Below are 21931 nucleotides of genomic sequence, written 5' to 3' on the forward strand. Positions count from 1 at the left end.
CTCTCTGGTGGTCCGATGCCCAGCCGCTGGCTGCGGAGTCGGGGGCTGGCGGTTCCTTCTTCGCCGGAGGTGTCGGTGCAAGTCGGGAGGAGGGCGGAGATCTGCCCTCAGGCCACCGTTACGGTGTCGTGGGAGCTGCCGCTTCACTGTTAACATCGACGTTGTTTTGGTAGGGAGGGTGGGTGGTTTCTGCAGGGTCAGTAAGAAGAAATGGTGCCTGCTCTTGCCACAACAGGTGGGATGTCTTTCCAGCTTTTTGAAAGGGCCTTTTACTGTTGCCTTTGGGGCTGCAGCAGGTTGCAAAGTAATTTTAGACGTGAGTTGGCAAATGGGAAAGGCGTGGTCAACAGCCACAAAGACTGAAGGGATTAATGTTATAACCCTAGGAGGCTTCTTTGGGCTTCAGTGGTATTTGCTTTTACGAAGTACTACAGACTCTTGAGGGTTTGGAAGCGGGGAAGCTGCATCCTCCTTTCCTAAGCATTTGACAGAGCCTCACAAGGAGGGGAAGGTCTGGGGTTGTTCATTTCTCCGCTTCTTGGTGTTCTTTTGGCTTTTCCTTGATCTGTGCTCTTGTTTATCTTGGGCAATGCAGGAGGCTGTTGTAATCAATGAGCTTTGAAGAAGTTCTTATGTCTTAGGCCACTATTCTTACCTGATGTACACTTGAAGAAACCAAGGTACAGAATCAACTTTGAAATGTGCAGTGACTTAGTATTCACCTGCATTTTGTGACTGCTAGGCAAGGTGGATTGAGTAAGGAGGAAGCTGTGATCTATCAGAAATGTGGAATACTGCAGTTCTTCTGTACAAAAAAAGTGAAGACTAAATTTGTTTAAAATGAAGTTTGGAGTGTCATCATCATTATTACTAATAAAACAGCAAAAATGATTAACTTTAATTTTCATTTTTCTCCATCTGCACTATTCTGAGCCTCAAAGATACATTGTACTTTCAGGATTGTATTAATGAATATTAAGAAAAGGTCCTAAAATATCAACTTCCAAACTGGGCAAACTACTGTTTGGTGCTTATTAATCCAGAAACTGTTAATACCACTAATATGTTCCAGAAATTTGAAAAAAATATATAAAACTTTCCATGCTTTAGTTGGATATTATATTCTGGCAAAAATAGCTGACTGTATTAATCTGTAGACTATTAATTTTTGGACCATATATTTCCTGTGTTTTAAGAATTTATTCTATCCATTCCCTGTGTTTCTGACTGTAGCATACGTGTTTAATACAGATGAGTAAGACTTTACGTCTGTATTTTTTCCAAGACAAATTGCTATTTGGAGAAGTAGCATGTGTTACTGAACTGAAAGTGAAAATTTGTGTGAAGGAACAAAAGTTTGATTCCAGGATCTACCACTTTAGGTGAATAATGTAACTCCAGATCTTAGTTTCTTCATTTGTAAATTGAAATCATGACAAAATTTACTTTATGGGGTCATGACATGCTAATGTACATGATAATGCTTGTTGAAATTCTGTTTCATTCTGGTCTCTTGCTGATCGTTTGGCTCTTCTTTGCTCAGAGCTCTTGTTTATCTGGGAAAAGCAGCTGGCTGCTATAATCAAAGAACCTTGCAGAAGTCTCTTGGTCACTGGGATACCTGAATAAAATCAGAGTTCTATTTTAGCAGGGAAGAAGTAGGGCAGTGGCACACGGGCAACCAAAATTTTCTGTCACACTCTTACTATGTGTGGTCATCATGGAATAATGGGGAAAAATTAATCACAATATTTTGTAATTAGTTAACTTACCCTGTCTTAGAAGGTAACTTGTGAAATTTCTTGGAATTCTTCATTAATTTCAATAGAAAAGGTTCACATCCCTGAGTCTCTGAATTAATATTAATTTATGCAAAAACATTAGCAAATTCCATTAAAATGGACACAGTTGCATTACTGGTTGAAATGAGTTGATAGGCCAGCACACCTTTGTTAACTACTCTGAGGATGACTTTATAATAACATGGCTATGTGACCTACCTAAATTCAGTGTTTTTGTGGCTCTTGGGTATCCTTCACTAAACTACTCACAAAGCTACGATATTCAGTGCTTATAAGTTGAATTGTTCATGGATGATTAAGGGAGGAAGACTAGTAAAAACAAAAGAAATCACTGGAAACCATGCAAAAGATGCATAATATTAACATCAGACTTAAACTAGCAGACCACAAGACTATAAGGATAACTGACATGGGTCAGGAGGCAAGCTCACAAAGTCCAGTGGGCCTACCTGGAGGCCTCCTTCCCCTGAGCTCTCGACTGCAGGCAATAAGCATTGGAAGTCCTAGTTGATCTTGACAAATTTGAGAACAATGTCCTGACAAACAGTGTCTTGACAAATTTGACAAATGTCCTGAACTGAGGGAGAGATACCGAATAGAACTCATAAAGTTGAACTCTTTTACCCAAATGGGCATATTCCAGGGCATGCTGTAGTTCCTTCCTTTTTTTACTGTCTATGAGAATGTTTAAATGTTGGTAAGCATTCTTAAGCATCATTTTTGAAAACAACTAGATATATTACAGGGTATGAATGGTCCATGACTCTCTCCTCTGTACATGCTAATGGTTTTACATGCTTGTGCTGTTCTAGGTAATGTTACCAGGAACATCCTTGTACCTAATCTTTATCAGCATCTGAGATTTGATTCTTCAGAGTAAAGAACTACTGAGTCAAGGAATTATTCCTTTCAAAAAATAACCTTTTTAATAAATTTGATTCATGTTTATTGTAGAAAATGTTGAAAATTTATTAAAAGTGTAAAGAAGAAAGTTAAAACCACCCTACCATCCAGATATAATCATTGTTAACATTTTGGTGTCCTTTTCATCTTTAGATATATCTATATCTATTTATGTACCTATGTGTATATATATGTACACACACATGCATACAAGTGCTAATATATTATTTCTGTAGAATTACGCTTTGAAAACAATTCTGATGGCTATCTAATGTTCTGACTTATGAGTGTGCCATAATTCATTTAACTATATCCTTTATTTTTGGTTAATTAAATAGTTCCTTTAAGAAATAGTTATCATTTAATGATCCTCCGCCATGTGTCAGGTTCTGCTAGGCACAAGAAAAATTCTTGCCTTCTGTGAACTTAATTAGAAATAATTCTCAGCTGGACTCGGAGGCTCAGCCTGTAATCCCAGCAATTTGGAAGGCCGAAGTGAGTGGATTCCCTGAGCCCACGGGTTTGAGACAGCCTGGGCAACCTGGCGAGACCTCATCTCTACAATAAACCAAAAATTAGCCAGACGCAGTAGTGCGTGCCTGTAATTCCTGCTACCTGGAAGGCTGAGGTGAAAGGATCGCCTGAGCCCAGCAGGTTGATGCTGGGGTGGCTGCGAGTGTGCGCCACTGCACTCCAGCCTGGACGACAGAGTGAGACTCTGACTCAAAAACAACAACAACAAAATTCTCAAATTACAGTGCTGTTTTAACTGTGAAAAGGTCTAAGGGATGACTTAGGATGGCTTCCCTCAGGAATGGCAGTTCACTGGAACTTAACAGATAAGCAATATCTAGTCAGGAAAGAGGTTAGGAGGAGAATGTGCCTAAAGAGGACAGCAGGGGGAGGGTGGGTCACATTGCCCTCATGAGATGGGGAAGACTGTACAGTACTGCCTACTGCAGTGGTCTATAGTAGAGGAAAAAGGAGGCCTCACATCACTGTTGCTGTCTTTTGTGTACTCTGTCTCCACCCCCCACTCCATCTCATTCTCACAAGGATTTATTAGTAGAGACCTACTGAGCAATGATCCTGGCTTCATGTTGGCATTTTCAAAGCCCAGGAAGATGTGATCTGTATGGAGAAATAAACATGGGCAGCCAGTCCAACCATAACCAAAGCTGTAAAGCGGACAACACATATTTTCACACACACACACACACACGCACACACACACACGTATATATTTTCTTGTATAATCCTTAACAGTTCTGTGAGGCAGCTGTTATTTTATTTTGCAGATGAGGAAACAGACTTAAGTCAGCTCCCCAAGATCACAGGGCTAATGAATTACAGAGTGAGAGTTCAGGCTCATGAGAGGAAGGCCGTGCTCTTGTTCTGTCAGCATGGCTCCTGCTACCTCACCTTCAGCATCCCACCCCCGCCCCCCATCCTCAGTCTTCATTCCTTTGTCCAGCAACCCTTACCCCTACTCTCTGCCCTGTCCCACCAATGTGCTTCTTCCTGAGGGCACTTCCCCTTGTTTGGCAATGTTTTATGTCCTGGGAATGATGGCTTATAGACCCTGCTATGTGAGTGTCATCTGCTAGGGAGGAATGACCCACAGTTTTTGGAGTGTCTTTGGACGCACGTAGGTTAGTTACCCTAGCCACCTGCAGGAGCAGGTCGTTGAACAAGACCACAGGCAGCTTAGGCATTTTCAGAACTCCACTCCTCAAGGTGATTGCTTTAACTCCCTGCCCTCCAACATTGTATTATGAAAAACACCAGAGTACAAAGTTAATATCCACTGTCAGTGCTTCGTCACATACGTATCCATCTCCTTTTCCCTCCGTCTATCCATGCATCTGATTTTTTTGATGCATTTCAAAGTAAATCGCAGGTATCAGTACATATCCTGTTAAATACTTCAGCATGCATGCCACTAACTAGAGTTGAGTGTGTTTGCAGATTTTTCTTTTGTTCAATTTACCTGCAATTTTAAATACATATATATATTTTATTTTAAAGATGTGGGGTACAGTTCAGGGTTAGGTACATAAGTGGTCATCACACAGTTAAAGTTCGGGCCTCCCCTTGGTCCCAACTTCACCTGATTTGAGATTGGGTACCCTTATTGATGTTATGTGCTCCCCCTACCTGCAATCCTTAAGAGTACATTTGCTGAGTATTGACAAATGCATATACCCATGAAACCCTAGCCTCACTGGTATCTTTAGAACATTACCATCACACCACTGTGTCGACCTATTTTCTTTTTTATAGACTTCTTTCACTCAGCATCATATTCGTGCTTTTTATTCATGCTGTTTTATGTAGTTCGTTTTTATTGCTGAGTATTAACTTGTTGTGTTAATATGCCACAGCTTGTTTACCTATTTTCTTGTTTGATAGACAACTGTTTCCAGTTTGGCGCTATTATAAATAAAGCTGCTGGTGAATATTATACAAGTCTTTTTGGACATATGTTTTCGCTTCTCTTGGGTTTGGAATTGTCAGGTCATAGTGAAGATGTATGTTTAGTTTTATAAGCAATATATATGCATTATGAAACATATAATATGTAGATACTATTTTGATGCCTTCTGAAGTTTCAGTGAGTAATGCCCTATCAAAATGTACTCTTCATTGTCTGTATGGGATGCAGGTATTTCTGGAACATAAACCATTTATAACCCCCTTGTACATCCCAGTAGAAACACAGACATGCATACTCATATACACACACTGGTGTGCCTATGTTCTGATACTATGTGTGGAGCTTCTGTCTTGCCATAAAGCTTTTTCCAGCCCTTTTTCCAAAATGGTTACACTGTATTATAATCCCACCAACAGTACATGAGAATTCTGGTTGTTTCACGTCTTTGCCAGAATTTGGTTCTTTTTAATTTTGGCTATCCTGACAAGTATGTAGTGATACTGCATTGTGATTACCCATGGATTATTATAATTATTATTTTAATTATTTATTTCTATTTTTGTAGAGATGATCTCGCTGTATTACCCAGGCTGGTACTCAACTCCTGGGTTCAAGTGATCCACCTGCCTTGGCCTTCCAAAGTGTTGGAATTACAGGCATGAGCCACCGTGCCCAACCTCCACATGGGTTTTTGTTCTTCATTTCAGATTGGGGGAAATGAGTAAATATGAATGAATGAATGGAAGAAAAGGGAAGGAGGTTGAAGCAAATAGTTCTGCTTTGAGATCTGACGTTGTCTACTTCACAGCACTGATGGATAAGTCTTCAGTTCTTGTCCCTTTTCACGTTTTCCTATTCTCTTTGGAGAGCGCTTTGTTCTTTTTATATTCTTCAAATTCCTTCTTTTGTTCATAATTATTTTAAAGCCTATTTATTTTCTAATGCTATTCAATAGTGTATTTACCTGACATTCTTTGGTGTTTGGTAATGCTATTTGTTGTATCTGCAGGGTCTAGCTCAGGTGAATTTTTTGTGTGTGTTTTATAATTTTGGCAAGGGAGCTCATGTTAAATTAAGTTTTATTTGTGGGGATCCTGTCTGGCCTGGCTTGTGGATGTTTTCTGCTCTAGCCTGTAACCTCAGGATGTCATCAGTCTGTTACTACTTCCTATATGAAAGTTCTTAGTTTGGGGGATTCTCTCAATTTAAAACCCAAATCTATTTGAAGACAGACCCAAGGTTATGAACTTGCACAGACCTTTTTTAATACCCCATGCCCCATCTAAGACAAATGTGCTCATTTGCTAAGAGGCTGCTATTTTTCTAGTTCTCCTTTCATTGGGGGAGAAACATTAAGCCATTTCTTGTTAAGGGGGAGTCTTCATTCCAGCCTTCTTTTCTTGCATGCTCTGGCCTCAGCTCTGAACTTCTAGATGGTAAGGTTGGCAGTGCCCCATGTGGGCCTGTGCCCTGTTTGTTTTCCATCCCTAGAGTTCTTTCCTTTTCACTGAGTTATGCTGTACATTTGAATGGATGCTTGTCTTGCGTTATTCAACAGATATAGGTCCTTTGTAACAGGAGGGTTTTGAAAATTTTCTAGGACTCCATATTGCCAGAAATGAAAAGACTGAGAGAGTAAATACTATGACTCTTAGAAATCAGAAAAACAGCTCATGTTAGAGACTGTAAGTCTATCCTCAAAAAGCAAAGGCATAGCAAGCACGTGGTGGAATTTTACAAAAGTTTACAAATAATGATGTTTTTGCCCTGACATGTCTTCTCTGTTCTCTTTGTAGGGTACAGCTCTGAAGGGGAAAAAAGTGGTGTAATTTTGGGCATTCTGAGCATTCAGAAGGCAACCAGACATGTCCTTGGATGACATTAAGATGAAATCCAGTGACTTCCTGGAGGGGAAAGATCTGGACAGCGGCGGCTTCGGGAAGGTGTCTCTGTGCTTCCACAAAACCCGTGGACTCGTGATCATAAAAAAGGTGTACACAGGGCCCAAGTGCACTGAGTGAGTGGGAAGCAGGGGTCGTGGTGGGGGACTCCAAACAGGCATAGACAGCAGCGCCCATGGAGGTGCAGGTCAATGCGTAGTTAAGGTCAGCCGCTGGGGGTTAGGATGAAACGTTCTGGTGGGATATTAGGGGTAGCAATGGCTCTTATGATTGTTATTATCACTGATGAGCATCCTGAGGCTAGGCGGGAAAAAGTTCACAGCTAGTAAATAAGGAAGAGCAATGAAGGGGAAGGAAATTAAGAAAGCCAAGGGTGGTGAGGAAGGCCATGACAAGAAAATGAGAGGGATCAGTGAAGATAGACTTATTTCCTTTTTGGTGAGGATTAACCTCTCAGTATGGAAAACAGACAGTGGTTCCTTCATAAGAGTTCTAAGAACCCTCCCCTGAGAGCAATCAGCGGGCTAGTTTTACTTCTCTTTCTTTGTCAGAGTGGTTATGAGAGAGGCTATATTTTTAATTGACTCTCCAGCACAATCTTTTCTTCAGGCTATATGGCTGCTGTTCAGTATACTTTTCATTTATTCATTTACACTGACGTTTCCTGAGTACCCTCTGCCAGTCACTGGGCAGGAGAATTATAAAGATGGTGGAGGCTTGTGGTCTGGACCTGGAACAGATCAGTGCAGACCTGAGCAGGACAAGAGCAGAGCGGCTTGCAGGGGCACGAGGTTCCAGGGCTGCTCTGTCCATCTCAGCAGCCTTCCTGCCCATAGGTACAACGAGGCCCTTCTGGAGGAGGGGAAGATGATGAACAGACTGAGACACAGCCGGGTGGTGCAGCTCCTGGGCATCATCATAGAAGAAGGGAACTACTCCCTGGTGATGGAGTACATGGAGAAGGGCAACCTGATGCGTGTGCTGAAAGACGAGGTAGGGGAGCCTTCTCCTATGGGTCTGCCCATTGCCTGGCCAGCGTCGCAAGTGCCCTCGCCTCGGGGCTCTAGTGTAGCTTCTGGGGGACAGTAACCTCTGTGAATTGCTGGGTGGGTTGGAGTTTCTCTTGTTTTGTCCTTTCCTTTTCTCTTCTTTCTCCTTCCTTCCTTCCTGCTGGCCTGCCTTACTTTCCTCCCTTGCCTCTCTTCCCTCTCTTGTCCCTTTCCTGTCTTGCCTCTCATCTATTGCCTCTCTTACCTGCCTCTTTTTGAGGCAAGGTCGCTTGCCATGTTGCTCAGGCTGGTCTCGAACTCCTGGGCTCTAGTGATCCTCCTGTCTCAATCCCTAGAGTAGTTGGTATTATAAATTCGATTTTCTGAAGTCAGTCCCTTGTTAAATCTTCCTTGCCTTGACTGGTTGCAGTAACTCATAGCTGTGCTCTAGGAGTTTTGGGGCTGAAGGGAGGAGGATTGCTTGAGGCCAGTGATTAGAGACCAACCTGGGCAAGACTCCATCTCTACACAAAATAAAATGCCCATGAGCTGTGACTGTACTCCAGCCTGGATGACAGAGTGAGACCCTATCTCTAAAAAAAAAAAAAAAAAAGAAATTCTTTTCCTTGCCTTTCACTGTTCTTGGGGTGGTCTTTCCATCCACTCAATTTTGCTGACAGTCCTCTGAATCACCTACTCAGTATCTTAATACTGTGGCTGGCTTCTTACCATACCTGCCAGCCACTCTGTGATCCACAATTCAGAGACAGGCCCTGTCTTCATGAAGCAGGCATGTGATATGAGGTATATGCACGAAGGATGACAAATGTGGATTGAGTGATGAAAGCATGTGCACTCTAAATGACTGTGACAAAGGTTCATTTATTGATTAAAGTGTGTGCACAATACATGATTGTAAGAGAAGATGGAATGTTAGTTGCTGCACTTTGATACCATTCAATAAAGTTTTATTTTAGGTTAAATATAGAACATTAGTGGCAACAAGTTTTAAAAATTGTTTACCCAAATTATTTATTTATTTATTTAATCAGAGTCTCACTCTGTTTGCCCAGGCTAGAATGCAGTGGCACAATCACGGCTCACTGTAGTCTTGGCCTCCTGGTCTCAGGCATTCCTTCTGCCTCAGCCTCCGAGTAGTTAGGACTACAGGGGTGCGTCACCACGCCTGGTTTTGCTCAGCTGTTCTTGATCTCCTGGCCTGAAGCAATCCTCCTGGCCTGCAGCAATCCTCCTGCCTTGGCCTCCCAAAGTGCTGGGATTACAGGCGTGAGCCACCATGCCCTGTTATTTTAAGAGTTTATGTGCCTTTTAAGATAGAAGCCCTGTGCTAGCTGCTTATGAATAAATAGCCACTATGATACAGGCAAGTAAAAAGAGGCTATAAGAGAGTGATATGGTGTGATGGTGTGTTTTGGTTTTTGGTTTTGCTTATTTTAGAGAAAGGGTGTCACTCTGTTGCCCAGTCTGGAGTGCAGTAGCACAATCATAGTGCACTGCAAGCTTGAACTCCTGGGCTCAAGCTATCCTCCTGCCTCAGCCTCCCAAGTAGCTGGGACTATAGGCATGAGCCACCATACTCAGCTATGTGATGGTGTTTTGATAGACATACTCATTGTTAGCTGTGGGAGTACAGAGGAGAGCCACCCACCCAGCCCAGGATAGATAGGCAAGGCTTCCTTCCAGTCTGAAGGTCAAGAAGACGTTTTGAAGCAAGCATTAGGGAATACATGTTCTAGGCAGAGAGGATGGCATGGTGAATCTACTAAGTTTGGGGAACTAGAAAAACCTTAGGTTTGGCCGGAACACATGAGGAGTGGCAGGATATGGCTGTCTTTATGGCAAATACTCCCCTTTCCCACTGTCTCCTCCTACCCTACATTTGCCAAGTCAACAGACATCTCACAAAAATACCTTTCGGAAGGATAAGAAATGTTCACTTGCACACATGGCATTGTAGTATGATCAGATTATTCTCCTCCCCAAGTTAGATAAGATCAGCTGTTTGAAGTAAGTGGGCATCTTGATTGGGAGATACATCATCTGGTCTCTCATCCAAGTACTAACCAGGCCCAACCCTATTTAGCTTCTGAAATCAAAGATAAGTCATTTGAAACATGAGGCTTTCTGCAGGATCAGGCAGAGATCAGTTGGGCTCAGGTAGGAAGTCAGGAGGACTTGAGAGAAGCAGAAAGAGGAGGTTGAGGGTACCAACTTTGCTTGTTTCAAATTGTTTCCTAAGTCCAGAGGTATACCAAGGAAGGAGAGAAGAAAATTAACTTCACTATTTTTTGTATGGTGATGATCAAGCTGTAATGTAATAGTCCATCTACATCATGTGATAAATTTGGCTTGAGGGGTAGACTTGGGATCTAATGACCATCATTAAATTGTTTTTCTGTTAACCAGTGACTACACATTAAATTGTTTTTCTGTTAACCAATGACTACACATATTTTTAGGAAACATCCTGTTTGTAAACTGGTTTCTCAGACTTAAGCAAAACTAAAATTTAGCCAGTAAAATAGATACTGGAATTGTTTATATTACCATTGATGTTCATATGACTGGAATGAAGTTTTAAGTATGAGTGACCTGAGACTCTACAAAAACCTGAAGCATCTCATACCAGGGCAGCAAATAGATATGAATGTATAGTTTTTCCGTCATGTTTATATCACGGGTTAATTTTTACACAGTTGTAATCAGCGGGAACATATTCCCTTGTATTCTTTTTCTCTTAACCTTATTTCACATGCACATGTCCATGACGTTTACATATTTAAAATAAATGTGGTATCACATCATATGAGTACACCATAGAAAATGTTTGTATATTTGTTCATCTACTCATTCAACAAACATTTCAGACACCATCCTAAGTACTAAAGTTAGAATCCTAAATAATAAAAATAGGATATGGTGGCTCACATCTGTAATCTAGCACTTTGCAAGGTAGAGGTGGGAGGATCACTTGAGCCCAGGAGTTTGAGACTGGCTGGGCAACATAGCAAGATCGTGTCTCTACAAAAAATTAAAAAATTAGACAGGTATGGTGGTACGCACCTGTATCCCCGCTACTCTTTGAGGGGCTGACACAGGAAGATCACTTGAGCCATGATTGTGCCACTGCCCTCCAGCCTCGTCAACAGAATGAGACCCTGACTCAAAAACAAATAAACAAAAAGCAATAGAGATAAAATATATTTTTTTCTAAAGAAACTTAACTTTGTAACTTTTTATATGTTACCAAACTGACATGGAATTTTAGTTTTTATCCTGTTAATATACAGCATTAGTACCCTTTGCCCCTAGAATGAAATCCTCCCTGTTTCCCAGTGACAGCAGTGCTCGGAGCACCTGCTGGAAGGAAACCTGCTAACCCTGTCCTCAGGTTCAGTTCTACCACTCTCTAATGAAATAGTTGCTTTGACCTATTTGACTACCTTTGCATTTCATTGAAGTAATATCACTTGTTGTAGATCAGTATTCCACTTTCTGTAAAAGGAAGGATAATCGCAGAGACCATTGAAGGGATGTGCTACTTACATGGAGAAGGCGTGATTCACAAGGACCTGAAGCCTGAAAACATCCTCGTCGATATTGACTTTCACATCAAGGTAAACCATGACCTGTAGGCTGCCAGAAGGCTGGATCATTTTTGGGTTTAGTTCTCCACTGTCAGTCCATTCCTGCAGATGGTAGACAATAAAGGAGGACATAGCTCAGCTTATAACTGGTGACAGTGGTGCCGAAAGGTGCTTCCAAGGTTGGAAAGAAAAGATGCAGACTTAACGGAGTTTGGAGATAACTGTTGGGATGTCACTCATGACCTTTGGGGGAGGAGTGGAATTGGATGGGTAGGTGAGAAAACCTCTATCTAGACTGTTTTCCTCTTGTTGGACTTAAGATGGAGACGTTCAAGGCTTGCCTTGCTCACCTTGACATGGGCATTTGTGTCCTGTGACTTCTCTTCTCTGGAAATGCAGGGGAATGCGAAGCTGTGTACAGAAAATTCTTAGAATTCAGACATGACTTGAGAGTTCAGCAACGAGTTGGCCATTTTGACATCAAAAACCTCAGCTTTGAAATTTGGCGTGTGTGTGTGTGTGTGTGTGTGTGTGTGTGTATTTATAGTTTGCTTGTTTATTTCTATCTGCATTTAAAAAATGAATTTCCTTTCCTTTTGAAAACTCTCTTTCCATTATACTAAAGGGAATAAGGGGAAGGGATTTTGCTTTTGTTCATCCAAGGGCAGGGTTTTACTAGGTGAGTAGCTGCGTAATTGGCTTTGGCAGCAGGAATCCAAGCAAAGGAATCTGAAAGGGGTAGTGGCTTTGGAGAGTTTCAGGACCAGCTGCCACAGGTGTCTCTCTCCATCAGAAGACTCTGCTTTTAGCACTTTGTACTAGTCTTGGACAGATTTTTATTTTGGTGTCTTTAAAAAAGATTATTTCTGTAAATTCATAAGTTATCATATGTTCACAAGTCCTTATCATCAGTGTGTCCTTGAAAATGTGCATCCATGGGCCTCAGGACACCATTTGGGGAAATAGATGGTGTAATTCCTAGTCACTGTCTGCTACATTGTGAATTTTAGATGATCACATGCCAAAATTTATCCCCAAATGCTTGCGTGAATTCCTAGAAGCAGATATGTAACTGCCACCTTTGATTTATTCTTAACTTTATTGTTCTATCATTTTGCCCTGTCCCCTCAGTCTTTGTTCTACATCTGACCTTGGTGTTTTTCTCTTTACTTTTTTGTCTGTTTCTCTCCTTCTCATCCCATCTGCTCTTAGTTTCAGGCTACCAGCTCAAAACAAGCAGCACCACAGTCTTTTTTTTTTTTTTTTTTTAGATTAAAAAATATAGTTTATCTAAAAGTAAATTCGAGAAAGAGAAAGGAAAGAGAAGGGAAAGAGAAGATTCATCTCCCCAAGGTAGGGGAGGGGGTCAAAGCCAGGAAGCATAGTGGCAGCCACAGCTCAAAGAGCACATGGCCACACCAGAGTCTAACAAAGTAATGGTCCCACACCACAGTCCTTATCATTAGTGTCTTTGGGATCCTTAGAAACTCATATCCATGTACCTCAGGACAGCATTTGGGGAAATAGAAGGTGTAGTACCTAGCCACCCTCTGCTATGTACATCTGCAGAGAAGAACATACTGTTTATCCTACTAGCTCCAGAAATAGTTGAAAAATATATGCAGAGTAAAGGGGAATTAGAAAATACTAAGGTCAGGTGTCTTGCTGCTGTTCATGTCAGAAATGTCTTCTGCTTTTTCCTGTCCCTCTCACTGCATAAGAATTGAGATAAGAATTTTACATGAACATTTATTTAGGGAGATTTGCCAGATGTCTGAGGAAACACAAAGTTTCTGTGAGTCTGTTCAGAAGTAGCTGTTTTAAACCTACCTGGCGTAACCATTTCTGGAAAATTCACTGTACCTGACATATCTTAGATAAGTCCAAAACTTGAAGTCAAATCTGATTTGCCTATACCTTTCACTTAACAATCCTATTGGCTTGCTCCCTTTTGCAGATAGCGGATCTTGGTGCTGCTTCCTTCAAGACATGGAGTAAACTGACTCAAGAGGAGCACAATGAGCAGAGGAAGGTGAACGACACCTCTAAGAAGAATGGCGGCACCCTGCACTATATGGCCCCTGAGCACCTGGATGACATCAATGCAAAACCCACAGAGAAGTCAGACGTGTACAGCTTTGCCATAGTACTTTGGGCAATATTTGCAAATAAGGAGCCATATGAAAGTGAGATATTTGTAGGGCACTGGGTTTTGATATTAATCAAAATTATTACATGAAATAATGGGCTTCAATGAAATCAGATGAGATTTATAGTTATTCATTAATGTCAGTCTTACTTGCTAGACTGTGAGTTCCTTGAGGTCCTAGCACATCTGATTTATCCACTACTGTCTCCTCAGCATCTATATACATGATGCCCGGAACATAATAGTTGCTCCGTAAGTTTATGTTGAATGAATGAGTTATCCTAGTTTAGGAATCAGGGATCATAAGATGAACAGGAGCCTTGATAGTGTATCTAAGCTTGGGAGGTGCCATAGATTACAGATCACAGGAATGTGTGATTGTTCTTGCTTATGCTTATGAGGACTTAGACTTTCACACCAAAAGGTATGCACTTACTTCTTCATTCAAGAATTATTTTTTTTCAGTACCTACTTTGGGCACTTTAGGCAGCATTGGGATTATAAAGATGAGTAAGTTGTGATGCATGCAGGAGAACAAAGGCATTCATCAGCTCCTAGGCTTTAATGATCATTTCTTTGTGTATGCCTCTTGAATCTCTGTCTCTGGCCCTGGCCTGAGTATCTACTTGCCTAATGATCAGATCCATCCCGTATACCAAGGAAGCCTCCAGAGCAGCATCCCTAAACAAATCCATCACGTCTCCTTTTTTGTGTGCTCAGAAAGTGGCATCACCATCCGCTCACCGAGTTGCCCAGCCACAGGCCTCAGAGTCATCCCAGACTCAACCTTGCCCCTCCTCTCCTGCATCCAATCAGACCTCCAGACCTAAGGATTCAGGAGATATGTATGGCTCAAGATATGTCTTTAATCTGTCTGCCAGCCTGTCTAGTTCAAACCCTTTTTATTTCTGCTGCAGGCTCCTTGTGGGCCACCATTCACATGACAGCCAAAGTGGTCATCCTAAAAGGCAAATATGACCCTCTTACTCATCTATTGGAAATCCTTCCCAGATTCCCTGTAGCCTTCAGAATGAAGTTCAGATTCCGTAGTGTGGAATTCAAGGCCCTTCATGAGCTGACCTTTGCTTCCCTGGCCATATCCTTTACCCCGCCCTCCCTTGTTAGTGTGCTCTTATACTGAGTAATTTCTGGGAAGCATCCTGATTTCTGTAACTTCCAGTCTATTCATATCCAGTTTTCCTTGCCTAGAATCTTCCTCCCTGAGTTCCCCTTCCCCATCCTTTACCTGCTGATTTTTCTGGTCTCACCAAAGCCTTCATGGACCGTCCTTCTAGTCATGGTTGTGTTACCAGGTGGCAGAATCCCTTGTACTTCCTTCTTGAATAGCAATTATCGGTCTGTATGAGAGGAACCCCCCCTAAAAGCCCCAGAATTTGTTTATTAAAAAAATGTGTATTTATTCTTATATTTTTAACCTTCAGTCACCTTCAAAGTACTCTATTTGATGTAATACACCTATCAAGATGCTTTTTCCACTGCTCAAACAGTTTTTGAACTCATCGATTTTGATGTCTTTTAGTACCTCTGCCATTTTTTGTTCCACCTCTTCCACATTGGCAAAATATTTCCCTTGGAGGACTTTTTCCACTCAAGGAAACAAAAACAAACCACTCAGGCGAGATCGGGTGAATATGGTTGGTGGGGCATGGGGGTCATGCCATTTTTGTTTAAAAACTGCCAAACACTCAGTGCAGTGTGGGCAGGTGTTCTCGTAAATCACTCATTGTGAAATGGGCAAACACATTGAAAGAATCTCCAAAAAAAATTCACTGAGCCTGAATACAGCCTCTCACAGCACTAGCTGATACATTGATGCTGATAAATTTCTAGAGCACTTACCTAGTAGGGGAAGCCTGTACTATCAGGAGCCCACCCATTAAAAAAATAATTTTGCTTTTTTTAGGGTCCTCCTTCATATTTTAAGTTACTCTCACTAAACTTAAAAGTGAGAGCTGTACTATATTTGCCTTTGTATCTGGGGCATGACCTTACCCACATATACTCCATTTGTTCCACCATTCTACCAGCAGGCAGCTTTGTTGTGAATTTTGTCTTTCGTTTGCAGACATTAAAGTATTGTTTGGTCATCTCTACAGTGAAATATGTCAACTCCTTACCATAAGACTATCCCCCCACCCCATGGAATGAGGCAGCTGTACCACAAGCATACTCAAGACACAGACAAATTAGCAGTATTGCCCAAGTTCTGTTACCTTCCTGCCTAAGAGAGGAGCAGAACCTGAAAGAAGGTCTCAACCTAAGCCTTCTTTGTTTTCTAGATGCTATCTGTGAGCAGCAGTTGATTTTGTGCATAAAATCTGGGAACAGGCCAAATGTGGATGACATCATTGAGTACTGCCCCAAGGAGATCATCAGCCTCATGAAGCTCTGCTGGGAGAAGTTGCCGGAAGATCGGCCAACATTTCCTGGTGAGAGCATCTTTTATGACTGTGTGGGATGCATCCTACGTGGTGATTTTCCTAGTAAGATGTTGTTGGGAACTTGATTTGAGTCTTCAGAAAACGTGAGTTCTACTTTATTTGTGGTTTCAAACTGATATTCTAGATATTCAACATTTTGTTAAATGAAAAGATGATATTCTGATATTTAACAAACTGATATTCTGATATTCAACATTTTGTTCAATAAAAAGATGCTGTCTCTCTCAAAAGCATGAAGCACATAAGGCCTTGTTTCCTTATTTTGTGATTTTAAAATTATATTAAAATAGATGTAATGTTAAATTTAACATCGTAACCGTTTTTAAGTGCACAGTTTAGTGGCATTCAGTGCATTCATATGGTTGTGTCACCGTCTCCAGCATCCATCTCCAGGGCCTTTTCATCTTCTCAAACTGATACTCTGTCCCGGTTAAACACTAATTTCTCATCTCTTCCCCCAGCTTCTGGCAACCACTATTCTATTTTCTGTCTCTATGAATCTGACTACTCTAGGAACCTCATACAAGTGGCACCATACAATATTTGTCTTTTTGTGTCTGACCTATTTTACCTAGCATGTTGTCCTCAGGGTTCATCCATGTTGTAGAGTATGTCAGATTTCCTTCCTTTTTAAGGTTGAAGAATATTCCATTGTATGGATGGACCACATTTTGTTTATCCAGTCATTCATCTATGGGCTGCTTTCTCCAGCCTTCTTGTTTCTTCTTTCTTTCCCCTTACCTTGTTTAACTGCCTTCTTTAGAAGTATATTTTGCCATTTAGATTGACCCTGTAGTAGAGGAAGGAGAGGGACCTGGATGTTTGCCACATTCTCGTACCTCTTCTCATTCCCCTATATTACTTAAAATCTTGGGAAAGGAAAGGTAAAAAAGTAAACCAGGTGAGGAATACAGATACAGTAGAAAGGCACCAAGGGACCTATGAAGCATTTTCTACTATTTGAAAATAAAATTAAAGCCCTACCCAACACTACCACCACAGGATTAAAGACATACTTTGATTTAGTGCCCATTTTCTTATGCACTCAGTCAGCATTAATCTTCTGGCTTGGTGTCGTCTCTTCTCTTGTGCCTTTTTTACTTTTAAAAGTTAGAATTCAAGCCGGGCTCGGTGGCTCAGCCTGTAATCCCATGCCTTTGGGAGGCTGAGGTGAGTGGATTGCCTGAGCCCGTGGGTTCAAGACCCGCCTGGGCAACTTGGTGAGACCCCTTCTCTACAGTAAATCAAAAATCAGCTGGGCATGGTAGCGCGTGCCTGTAATTCTGGTTACTCGGAAGGATCGCCGGAGCCCAGCAGGTCGAGGCTGCGGTGGCCGGGAGCGGCCACTACACTCCAGTCTGGGCGACAGAGTGAGACTCCAACTCAAAAAAAAAAAAAAGTTAGAATTCTTATTTTGAGACAAATATAGATGCATAGGCAGTTATAAGAAATAATACAAAGATCCTATTTACCCTTAACTCACTTTTCCCTAAAGATAACATCTCACAAAACTACAGAACAATATCAATATTGATATGGTTAGATACAGAACATCTCCATCACCACAAGAATCCCTTGTGTTGCCCTTCTATAGCCATCCCCTTCCCTCCTGCCCCCACCCCTACTCAATTCAGCAGAGCCACCATTTTGTTCTCCATTGCTATAATTTGTCATTTCAAGAATGTTAGATAAACAGAACCATACAATATGTAACCTTTGAGGTCTAGCTGTTTTCCTCTCAACTTAATTCATCCAGATTGCTACCCATTTCAGTAGCTTATTCCTTTTTATCGCTGAGCAGTATTCTGTGGTGTGAATGTACCACAGTTTAACTATTCACTACTTGAAAGACTTGTTTCCAGTTCTTGACTATTGAAACTAAAGCTGCTGTAAATATTCATGTATATGTTTTTGTGTGAATACAAGTATTCGTTTTTCTGTAATAAATATCCAGGAGTACAGTAGCTAGGTCATATGGTAGTTTCAAACTTTTTTTCCAGAGTGACTGTACCATTTCATATTCACTGTGTGAGTGATCCGGTTTTTGTGTATCCTCCGTACCTTTTGGTACCCTGGCTACCCACACTTCTGCCCAGTCAACTACACGTTTATGCTCTCATAACCCCCACTTCAGGTTTGGTAATTCATTAGAATGACTCACAGAATTCAAGAAAACATTTGCTGGGCTCGGTGGTTCAGCCTGTAATCCCAGCGCTTTGGGAGGCCGAGGTGTGTGGGTTGCCTGAGCCCGCGGGTTCGAGACCCACCCGGGCAACTTGGCAAGACCTCATCTCTACATAAATCAAAAAATCAGCCGGGCGTGGTAGTGTGCGCCTGTAGTTCCAGCTACTTGGAAGGCTGAGGTGGAAGGATCACCAGAGCCCAGCAAGTTGAGGCTGTGGTGACCGGGAGCATACCACTGCATTCCAGTCTGGGTGACGAAGTGAGACTCCAACTCAAAAAAACCAAAAACATTTTACTTATGTCTCCCCTTTTATTATAGTGGGTACAATTCAGAAACAGTCATTTGAAAGAGATGCATAAAGCAAGGCATGAGGGCTGTGTATGCACAGCTTCCATGCCCTCTCTGGGCATGCTACCTTCCCAGCATGTCTATGTGTTCACCAACATAGGAGCTCTTCGAACCCTGCCTCTCTTAGGAGTTTTTATGGAAGTTTCATCACATAAGCATTATTGATTAAATCTTTGGTCACTGGTGACTGAATGTAATCTCCAGTCTTTCTCCCATCCTTGCAGGTCAAAGGGTGATCCTGAAAGCCCCAAACTCTAACCATGTCTTGATCTTTCTTGTGACCAGCCCCCATCCTGAAGCTACCTCTCTCCCCTACCCCAAAAGATACTATTGTCACTTAGGAGACTCCAAGGATTTTAGGAACTGCCTGCCATGAACCAAACTGGGGACCAAGACCAAATATTTATTTTTTTACACCATACGTGATCTTCTTTCTTCCTGATTTTCCAGGTGCCATCTTTTATCGTTTCCATTCTGTTTAGATAATTTTTTATCCATTATTTTAGGGCATGTCTGATGTCACTAAATTCTCTTACTTTTCCTCTGAAAATGTCTTAATCTCGCCTTCATTTCTGAAGGCTATTTTTGCAGGTGTAGGATTCTGAGTTGACAGTTGTTTTCTTTCAGAACTTAAAAAATAATGTGCCACTGTATTCTGGTCTCCATGGTTTCAATTGAGAAACCCTCAGTCATTCTAATTATTTCCCCCCCATATAAGTAATGTATTATTTTTCTCTAGTTGCTTTCAAGATTTTTTCTTTCTTTTTATCGTTCAGGGATTTGGTTATTACTTGTCTTGGTGTGGATTTCTTTGTAGTTTATTCTGTTAAGGTTTTACTCACTTTTTGAGTCTCTAAGTTTTTGTCTTTTGCCATATTTGGAAAGCTTTCAGTCATTACTTCGATGAGTACTTTTTCAGCTCCACTCTCTTTCTCATCTCCTTCTGGAACTCTGATGTTGTAAAAACTGAATCTTTTGTTATAGTCGCTAGGTCCCTGAGGCTCTGTACATTTTTCTTCTCAGTTAATTTTCTCTTTCTTGTTCAAACTGGGTAATTTCTATCATTCTGTCTTCCAGTTCACTGATTTTTCTTCATCTCCTCTATTGCACTGTTTAGCCCATCTGAGGTTGTTATTTTGTTTATTTTATTTTTCAGCTCTAAAATTTATATCCTCTTTTCTTTGCTGAAGCTTTCCACTTTTTAATTTGTTTCAAGCAGGTTCATAATTACTCATTGAGCCATTTTTATCATGGCTTTTTTTTAGACAGGTAGTCCTAACATTGCTGTCATCTCAGTATTGGTATCTATTTATTGTCTTTTTTTCATCCTGTTTGGGACATTTCTGGATCTTGGAAAATGAGTGATTTTTTCTATTGAAACTTGTACAGTTTCTTACATGTTATAAGATTCTGGATCTTCTTTAAGCCTTCTATTTTAGCAGAATTTTTCTGACACTGCTCTGGCAAGGGAAGGGTAATTGCCACCTTATTAGTGCCAGCTGGAGGGAGAAGTTCAGTTTCCCATGCAGCTCCCATTGACACCCAAGGTGGAGACCTCTTCACTGCTAGTCAAAGGGGGGGAGTGGCTGTGGAAGAGTCCACATGGTCTCCACTGACACTGAGATGGGAATGCCTAATTACCACTGGACAATGGTGAAAGTCCTGGTTCTCTACTAGGCCTTCTCTGACACTGACACTTCCTCAATGGACAGACAGAAGGGATGTCTTGTTACTGCAATGGGGAGTGCGAATTCAGGCTACCCTTGAGGCCTACTGACACCATGGGAGTGGGGGGGTTTCATTACCAGCTGGCAGGCAGGACAGTCCTGCTTCCTGTTTGACCTTCTCTGACATCACCTTGTCATGGGGATTTCGGGTACCTTGTTACTGTTTCATGAGGTTGGATGTCTAGGCTTTCCACTTGGCCTTAGCTACTGTGGATGGGGGTGGAGCCACAGGATTTTTTCTGTACTTGTTGACTGGAATAGAGAGGTTATTGACTAAAGGTCTTCTCCCATCTAAGTACTAACCAGGTCCGAGCCTGCTTAGCTTCCAAGACCAGATGAGATTGGATACATTCAAGGTAGTATTACTGTAGACTGACTAAAGGTTTTCTGTCTTGATAGGCTGCTTCTTGCTTAGTGCTCTGGCTAGAAAGAGCAGGCTTTTGTTGGGGATTTTTTTGTGTGTCAGTTGATGGATACAGGTTGCCAACTTTTCAGCTCCAAGTCTGGAATTTATGAGGCAAAGAGAAAATCCAGTAAACTCACTACCATATATTTCCTCTGATCCCAAGGTCTCTGGCTGGTCTGCCTTCTTCTCTCCTCCTTTAAGATTCTCCATATGTTTGTTTTATATATACTATCTAGGGTTTTTTGATGTACTTAGCAGGCAGAATAAGAAAAAAGTATGTCTGCTCCATCTTCCTGGAACTGAAAGTTTTCTTTTTTCTTTTAAGTCTATCAGTTCTAACCCATTATGCCAAATTCTTATTCTGAGTATCAACCTGTCATAAATTTGATACCAGAGGGACAAAACTTGGGGTTCATTTGTCTTTGTTGCTTGGAGATTAACTCATATCAGGTAGAGCTTTGTTCTGCACCCAGAGAAACTATGTGCTATTAGGCTCTTGGTGTCCAGTGTTATCCTATTGCTTATTCTGTCTACCTTGTTATTAGTGTTGTTAGTCACTTTATCAGAGTCAGTAACTTGGAGCTTAAATTTTTATATTACTGCTCTGCCTATCTATTGAGATAAATAATTAAAAGACAACAATTGCAATATTTTAATTTTATGTTAGAAAATACTTAAGAAATTTAAAGTAATATTTTTTTCATATAGGCATTGAAGAAAAATTTAGGCCTTTTTATTTAAGTCATTTAGAAGAAAATGTAGAAGAGGATGTAAAGAGTTTGAAGGTAGGTAATATAGCAGATGCTCGAAATATTAACATATGAAAACTTATATTATCAATCATGAAAACTAAAACATTGTAATTTGTTATTGAGATTTGAAGTATGCTAGCTTGGTGAACACATAAACAAAATCAGTGATTATATGAAGATATCATCATGTTGGCATACTGGACCCATTTCTCCATCAAAACTCATGAAATGAGATAAAATATATATAGCAATATGAAAACAA

The 21931-nt window shown here is 41.1% G+C and overlaps 1 protein-coding gene across 2 annotated transcripts in view; it reads left to right on the top strand.

The window, feature by feature from the left end:
• RIPK1 (receptor interacting serine/threonine kinase 1) overlaps window positions 1-21931 on the top strand; it is a 40237-nt gene that overhangs the window by 3614 nt on the left and 14692 nt on the right. The window contains exons 3-8 of one of the 2 annotated variants that reach the window (XM_008069497.1): window positions 6939-7159; window positions 7880-8036; window positions 11533-11670; window positions 13598-13826; window positions 16090-16239; window positions 21626-21702. In XM_008069497.1, the coding sequence (XP_008067688.1) occupies window positions 7008-7159; window positions 7880-8036; window positions 11533-11670; window positions 13598-13826; window positions 16090-16239; window positions 21626-21702 (903 nt within the window). In that variant the 5' untranslated portion in view covers window positions 6939-7007. Of the gene's footprint in view, window positions 1-6937; window positions 7160-7879; window positions 8037-11532; window positions 11671-13597; window positions 13827-16089; window positions 16240-21625; window positions 21703-21931 lie in introns of those variants that run through there. The other variant, XM_021718322.1, reaches the window with a different exon arrangement.

The sequence above is a fragment of the Carlito syrichta genome, unplaced genomic scaffold (assembly GCF_000164805.1).
Source record: "Carlito syrichta isolate Samal-C Ts95f unplaced genomic scaffold, Tarsius_syrichta-2.0.1 Scaffold312069, whole genome shotgun sequence".
Taxonomy (NCBI): domain Eukaryota; kingdom Metazoa; phylum Chordata; class Mammalia; order Primates; family Tarsiidae; genus Carlito; species Carlito syrichta.